The 7,650-nt window shown below is 40.7% G+C and overlaps 1 protein-coding gene across 3 annotated transcripts in view; it reads left to right on the forward strand.

The window, feature by feature from the left end:
* LOC118415954 overlaps window positions 1–7,135 on the forward strand; it is a 31,573-nt gene extending 24,438 nt beyond the window's left edge. For 2 of the 3 annotated variants that reach the window (XM_035820920.1, XM_035820918.1), the window contains 10 exons: window positions 1,828–1,956; window positions 2,440–2,555; window positions 3,279–3,353; window positions 3,694–3,779; window positions 4,047–4,116; window positions 4,594–4,740; window positions 5,482–5,667; window positions 6,118–6,223; window positions 6,401–6,473; window positions 6,953–7,135. In XM_035820920.1, the coding sequence (XP_035676813.1) occupies window positions 1,828–1,956; window positions 2,440–2,555; window positions 3,279–3,353; window positions 3,694–3,779; window positions 4,047–4,116; window positions 4,594–4,740; window positions 5,482–5,667; window positions 6,118–6,223; window positions 6,401–6,473; window positions 6,953–6,986 (1,022 nt within the window). In that variant the 3' untranslated portion in view covers window positions 6,987–7,135. Of the gene's footprint in view, window positions 1–1,827; window positions 1,957–2,439; window positions 2,556–3,278; window positions 3,354–3,693; window positions 3,780–4,046; window positions 4,117–4,593; window positions 4,741–5,481; window positions 5,668–6,117; window positions 6,297–6,400; window positions 6,474–6,952 lie in introns of all 3 variants that reach the window. The other variant, XM_035820919.1, reaches the window with a different exon arrangement.
* Window positions 7,136–7,650: the final 515 nt, after the last annotated feature.

Consider the following 7,650-nt stretch of genomic DNA (forward strand, 5'->3'; position numbering starts at 1 on the left):
AACCTCGTGTGTCCACTTCTGAACTGAACATTTGGATCTGTTTTTCGTAGTTTAAGTGCATCGACTTTAAGCATTTGTTTGATACATTTCCAGTTATTTTTAAAAGAGACTGAACGGGGACAAATCTAAACAGTAGGGAGGAGCTATACAAAAATTAAGAAATGGGATAGATCAAATTTAAAGAGGAGGGGTTCATTCTTCCTTTTGGTAGTTCACAGTTAAATCAAAGATAGGCAACTTTTGTTAAACTTATCTCCAAGGAAATTCAGTTCAAGAGTGCCTTAATCAACATTCCAAGGACCCAGTCATGTACGGCACCAGCCGACCTCCTGTCCGCCCCTCCCATTAGTCCATTGTCTGTCCAAAAGCCGTGAATCACGACTGACAGCAACAGAACGTAACCATTGTCTGTCTCGAGGCCGTAAATCACGACTGATAGCAACAGAACGTAACCCTTTTGTCTTGACGTCACGTCGGTCAACAAGATGATTGATGTCCGTACGAAATGGGGTCATCCAAGGCTATCTACTGGGCTGTGCTATTTTAAGAGAACAGAGTATCGGTTGATTTTTGTCATAGAATGAATCTTCCGAATAAAACTGAATGTTCCAAAAAATTCTATTGCCAAATCGTTTTTGGAAATACTTTTCTTCTGCAGGGGAATAGGAGTTCCCAAGATTTGTACCATATCTCTGTTCTTAGTCAAAGGAAAATGACTAATTTCTTCATGCACATGCCAGCAGATACCATTGCTATAACTTCAGCAAATGGAGGATAAAATTAGTCGAAACCATTCACCCCTCAGCTTATATTTGAAAAATGAGGGAACATTCTACCCGCGATCTGGCATGTGAAGATATTTACTGCTGGCAAACAAATACTGACAGCGACATTCATTTCCCCATTACGTGCCCTCCATTAAAGCTAAAAAAAGCCTGTCATGTAGATCAATATGATGACGTCACTATCACGAGCATTTAAACTGTCAAAGAAGTACACTAATCATCACAATCATTTGGCTGTATTGCACGAATGATACGAAACCGCTTTAAGATTAGTATGTTTTGTGCGTGTTACCTAGACACGGTGAGCTTTGTGTCTATTTCTGCACAATAATTCCAATCAAGCACCGAGTAAAAGAGTTATTGAAGAGTCTAGACACAAAACACATAAAAGAAATGGGGAGAAATAAATCTCTAACATTGACAACAACAAAAGACACTCCGACAATTACTGTTAAAGGCTGTGTAACTATAACCTGTCCCAGATGACGCAAACGAGGAAGTGATTAATGCTTAACCATCTATCTTTCATTATTCAACTCACATGAAAAATTATACTAACCTAACAACGTTTGGAACGGCCCATTTATGAGATATAAACACAGCAAAAACAGTCTTTAATGATATCTTAATATGCATATGTTACAATTTGAAAATGTGAAAAATAGTAATGAGATACCCCTTGCTTCAAAAGTATTCAACGGTCTTTAATCTATTAAGAGTGTTGCCTTTTTAGATTCTTGGTACCCGTAATATTCTTCAAATGGTACCACCTAGTCATCTTTACAATGCACTTAGAAACCAAGATCGTTATGACACAATCAAACGCATAGATGCCATTCTACCATACGGCTTTAGCGAGCAAGTTCAAATGAACACACAGCGGGCTCTTTGCAGAGCTTTCCTCCCCTGATAGCCAAACCTTGACATCGAGTTTCCTGTGATAGTTTTTATCGTGTGTGTGTGGATAAGTATAAGTAGTCAAACATGTTGAAGAATCTGAGGAATCGCAATTTTAAGTCTGTCGCCACCGTTATCAAACTAGTGACGGGTCTGCGGAGGGTGAACCAGATCTTCCGGAAGGGCGGGGAGAAGATGCTGCAGCGGCTGAAGAACCTCATCGCGGCCTGCGAGCTGGACGACGACATGTTCCTCACCGACATAGACGAGAGGGGTAAGAGATAGATATTCATTCTTAGTAACGTTTTATATACCTATACATATTCAGTAGTACAACTCAACCTCGCACGTTTATTCTTAATTAATGACAAACCAATGCAAACGAAAAGTACTGAATAGGCCAGCTATGACACCTTTACAGGTTTGCATTAGTGAGAAACTCAAAATACTACTTCATGTATCACCACCCTATCAATAGTACCTTGCCTCGCCTTTTTCTATTGACATCCTTCTTTTCATGCTACTGATAGTAAAATGAGAAGATACAGAAAAAGATAAGCAGACAGGTGTGTATCTATTTGTAAATTGTAAGGCACTAAGTATATTCATTTAAGATAGAGAGGGTCGTTGTAGCAACATAGGCAAGTAGCAGTGATCCATATGATTTATGAATGAACCAAACTGAGAAAGCCATATCATCCTGCTAGATATTTGAGAACAATCATGCTAACGTCTACCATCTTTTGCACCTCCCCAGACTCCTCCATAGACTTCCTGTCCCATTACCACCTGATCGCCGGCCACAAGCTGGAGGGGTACGCCAAGGCCTTCATCGTGGAGGATCTAGATGAGGACAACATCTTGAACTTACAGGTAGGGCTGTAGTCCAGTACTTATTGCCTTCAGCATTGGAAGTAACCTATGGTGAAATCTAATGTTATAGACAAGGCCTTCATTGTGAAAGATCTGAACGAGAATTACGTCTTCAATCTTTATATATGTCTCTAATTTCTAGCAAACTATCACTTTCTCGCCAATGTAAGCTTCTAAAAACACCGTAGCTAGGTTGTTTACACTTTCTTTCGGTACACTAGATTAGTTTTCTATGTGTGTTGCTCAAAATATACCCTGTCCAGTCAAACGAATAAATTCAACCATGGATGCTATTATCTAATCTGACAAGAGTCCATGGCCAAAACAGTCATCTTTACTGTGGACTTAAGTTGCATATAAAAGTGAACAGAATTAAAAGTATGGACAAAGCCCACGTGATGTTACTGAAAGTTCCTCCTTTGTCTTTGTTGACTTCATCCTTGGTACTCACCATGATTTGGCATTCTATACTCTACATCAGATTCTGCACTTGTTTGCTCAATATTTGAAGCCACAGATAATGGCGTTTGACACCGGCACTTAGCCTATTAAGTGCAGCCAGGTGTGATTATTTGAGTCAAACGTTTCTCTGAAAAGCAGTATTCACATCTCTGACATACTCTCTAAATGCCTGTGAATATTTAAGTACCCTGAAAATAGAAGCCTTTTACTTGTCGTTCTGATCGTATCACTCACACCTGGTGTTTTTGTCTCCCTTTTCAGGAAACTCGGATCGCCCTGGAGGGTATCCAGAGCATCACAAACGTCTCCAGAAAACAAACGGACTACGTTCTCAGGGTAAGATGAACAACTGTTCCAACATTTTCTCCAAAGTATCAACTATGTCGCCATAGATACAAAACAAAACAAAACATATGTTTTAGACTAGAAATTAATACAGTGTCAAAATTCATGCATGTAAATTGTTCTCAAGGAAAGCTTCGAAGTATTACAATGTCGCCTGTATATGAGAAGAAACAACGAACTATGGAAATCAAGACATTAACATCAACCCCATCGCATAATTTATGCAAGCAACTCATTTTCAGAATCACTCAAGATTCATTAGGCTGTATCTGACGTTACCTAATATTACCCTCACCCAAATCATGACGTCATTTCCCTTTCCGCCCACCAGGTTCTCGGTATAGACGACTCCACTCACGTGACCTTTAGGATGTTCGCAGTCATCGCGGCCCTGTGTGAGCGGATGTGTACATTAGAGTAAGTCATTATCAAATTCAGTAGATGCTGTTATATTAATGAAGCTAGAACATCTTTAAAAAAATACACATACTAACAATCAAACAGAATCATTTGAATGAACCACGATATATGGCGCTTACGATGTAAAGCAAACACGTAGCAATTTCAGGTTGTCTACGTCATGTTAGAGGGACGTACACATTTGTGCAGATGGTTGATATATTGGATAAGTGTACGATGGCTGGCAAAACATGTAACTAACATTTTTCTTGCATTTTCTTACAGTTACAAGGAAAAATACTGGATGGAGCTGACAAACCTGATGGACATTGAGAGGAAAATGGCGCTCTACAAGGTACTGAAACGCCGTCTACCGACCAACCGCTACTTTTGCTATTTATTTTAACCTCGAGAACATCTGTCTTTCTGTTCTGGCTCCTGATATTTAGGCATTGGCATTACAAATAGCAAGGGAACAGGAAACTGTCTACAGTGAAATGACTGATTCTCTATATACATAGTTTATTGTTTGATTCTTTTGTGCCATGAAGAGAGAAAGAATGACAGAGTACTTTTAGAAAGAAAAGATTTCGTGTCCTTCCCAATCTTACATGACTAGAGCCTAGAGTACCAATTCCATTGTTGTCCACTGGCTGGTTCCTTTGATACAAAACTAATTGCTTCATTGACTCTTTTATGCCAGGATGAGAGAAAGTGTGACGGAAAGTATCTTTAGAAAGAAAGATTTCGTGTAGAGTCCAATTTCTTGTCTTTCCAAATAAATTCTTACATGAATAGAGTGACTTACCAGTTCCATTGTCGTCCCCTCCAGGCGATGTTCTACTGCAACGTGAACTCTGACCGCAGTGCGAACTACATCAAGGCGGACTCGCTGCGGATCGAACTCATCGCAGGGGGTCTGAACCGGTACCAGGAGGAGTACATCATGTCCAGGATACAGATCAACGAGTACAGAGAGGTAAACTTTGTCCGATTTGTATCTCGTTAGCAACTATGGGATCTCAACGTTTAGTCCTTGACTTCGTCGACCCAAACTTCTAGGTAGCAAGAGTGATACAGTATGTCCAGGATAAAAGTCAATGAGTACAGAGAGGTAAAGTTATAAATTTTTTTGTTGGTAAGAAATAGCCTTTGTGGACATCAAAAAGCCAGATATTAATCTCATTAGCAACAGTGAGATCTCAATGTTTAGTCTTTGACTGCGGTTTTTCGACCTGGAAGGAGAGGGTGGACTTGGTCCGGGAAAGCAGCCCGCGATGATGATGATTTTCGACCCAACATTTAATGTAGCAAGAGTGATGCGGCATGTCTGGGATAAAGATCAAAGAGTAAAAAGAGGCACTTCACTTGTTGAGTGATCATGAGTAGCAACAATGCTCTTGAACCTGTATTCTGATGGGCACATAGCTGTTCGACTTGCAATCCCTCGAAGCTGTGACTAATTAAGACTTTATTTTAGCTGTTGGTCCTGTGTTCACGTTGGAAGAGAACCGTACCTTCAGTTCAGTTCAGTCATCTATTTTCTGGTGACACTATGAAATCCCTCCAGACGGTTCTGTCTCGCATGACAGACAGGAGGTACGTACGTACGTACCTTCAGCAAGTTTTTTAAAAACCCAAGACAACATGTAAGTGTAGGACGAGGCAATCTTGGTTGCAGTGATGTTAAATGACATGTTCATTTTTTTATCATGACCAGGTGTCTTTCTTGGACTACATGGCATACATCCCGTTGTTCCTGTCCATGCACGAGAAGATCTGCGACAACCCGCTGGACAACTCGCGGAACAAGTACGCCATGCGGGTCGGCTCGCCCGTCATGCGGGACCAGATGCCGCTGGGGCTGCCGCTCAGACTGGCCGCCGCCTCCATGAAACCGTTCAAGGTACGTGTCAGCACCTCATTGAGTGATCTTATTCTGTCTCGAGAGTATGGTTTCTATATCAAACATTGAATGACTTGCCATATGGCGTTCAATCTGCTACGTCTACGTTTCGACAGAAGCTTCTCATGTATACAAATCAGTCAATTTTATTGGAATTTAGATATAACTTGTGATGACTTTTATGTAGTTTGTATGTTTCAAAATAAAGATTTAGAGATAAACATTCCTTTCTTTAAAGCAGCTGTAATTTTATCGGTATTGCAATGTCGACCTCTTTCTTCAATGTCAACAAAAGCGACAGAAACGAGAATTATCTTAAGAATGATATTGTCAAGGCTACACATTGTAAACTGAAGTTATGCCATTAAGACTATTACTGTTTCTCGGGCATCTTTGGAGGTGGTACAGGATAACATGACAGTGAATAACGCCCCCTGCTTTTACCCCCAGGTACCGCAGGAGATTCTAGACGAAGTGGAGGCTCTGTCGACGCTAGACACGCTGAAGAACGCCCCCAATATGGTGCGCCTGCGCGCGCTGAAGATGAAGCAGCGCGGCATGACCAAGAGCACCAGCACCACCAGTCTGGAGAAGTGGAACGCTGACGCCACGCACAACATGGCCAACAAGTACGTATTGATGTCTTCATATCCGCACAGGAAGGAACAGATCAGGGACATGGTGTGTGTATGTTTGTCTGCAAGAGTGAGTTGTGTATGTGTAAGTGTGCGAGGCATGACCAAGAGCACCAGCACCACCAGTCTGGAGAAGTGGAACGCTGACGCCACGCACAACATGGCCAACAAGTATGGAACGGTTAATCTTTCTCCGTCTAGCAAGGAACAGATCGTGATCATGGAATCTTTGTGTGTGTGTGTGTGCTTGTCTGTGTCTGCATGAGTGAGTTTGTGTATGTGTAAGTAAAAGTAAACAAACATGTCGTCACAATCCAGTATAGTAACCCAAAACGTACGGGTGGCTCCTTGAGCCTTGTTTTGTGGTGAACCATAAGTATATGAAAACGTGTATATGTGTCTGTATGAGACACTGTGTGTGTGTGTGTGCGTGCGCTTTTGCTACTGTGTGTGTACATGTGAGGTTGTATTAGCTAAGCTTCTCAATATTTTCTGAAGTTATTTACTACCAAAAATGTATTTTACTTAAGAATAGCTAATCTTCTTAGTTGTATCTTGTCTCTAATTGCGTACAGATAATGTTTATTCCTCGTGATATATTCTAAAGAACATTCGTGATACTGATCATAAAACTTATGTCCCTTCTACAGCATTGCAACGCTTATTGGTGGAGTGAACCAATGACGTTGAAAGAGTCACCCAACCAACGAGCCGTCTGCTGCAATAGACCATGAGAGCAACGTCAACCGTCGACATCTAAAAACTGCGCCCTCTACTCGATAGATAAACTGTGGCTTTGTCTGAGATGTATATTATGCATTTTGTGGAAAAAATGAATGGCTATATCCGTCCTACGCATACGCTGCCGTCGTGCCAAAAGTATCTCATTGTATCATGACGTCTGTATAAAAGTTATGACTTGTATATGTATGTTTTAGAATATATTGTGACGACAGACAAATGATTCTTGTTGAGTTTTAGTCCCAATATGTTGTAATAATGTTCTACTCGAGTCAAATGCAAATCTATGTCTAAAACAAGATAAAATCGTCTGTTAGCTTTTATCTGTTGCTTTACGCAAAGTGAAGCAGAGCTATTGCATGGTCGCATGGACACTTTTGCGTGTCAATGAAGCTTCTTGAAAGGGTCAGTTCTTTTCGCTTTCATGGTGTATTCCATCTGCAGAAGCATGTCATGACTGAAGAATAGAGATTCTGAGCTGTGCTTGTTATTCTTAAAATGCTCGAAACCATTCCGTCGTCCTAAAAGAACTTTGTGTATTTTTACAAATGTTTGTGAGTTGACACATCACTGTGTCGTACTGTGCGAAAAATAAAGATATCTCTAT

This window comes from Branchiostoma floridae, chromosome 5 (assembly GCF_000003815.2).
Source record: "Branchiostoma floridae strain S238N-H82 chromosome 5, Bfl_VNyyK, whole genome shotgun sequence".
NCBI lineage: Eukaryota > Metazoa > Chordata > Leptocardii > Amphioxiformes > Branchiostomatidae > Branchiostoma > Branchiostoma floridae.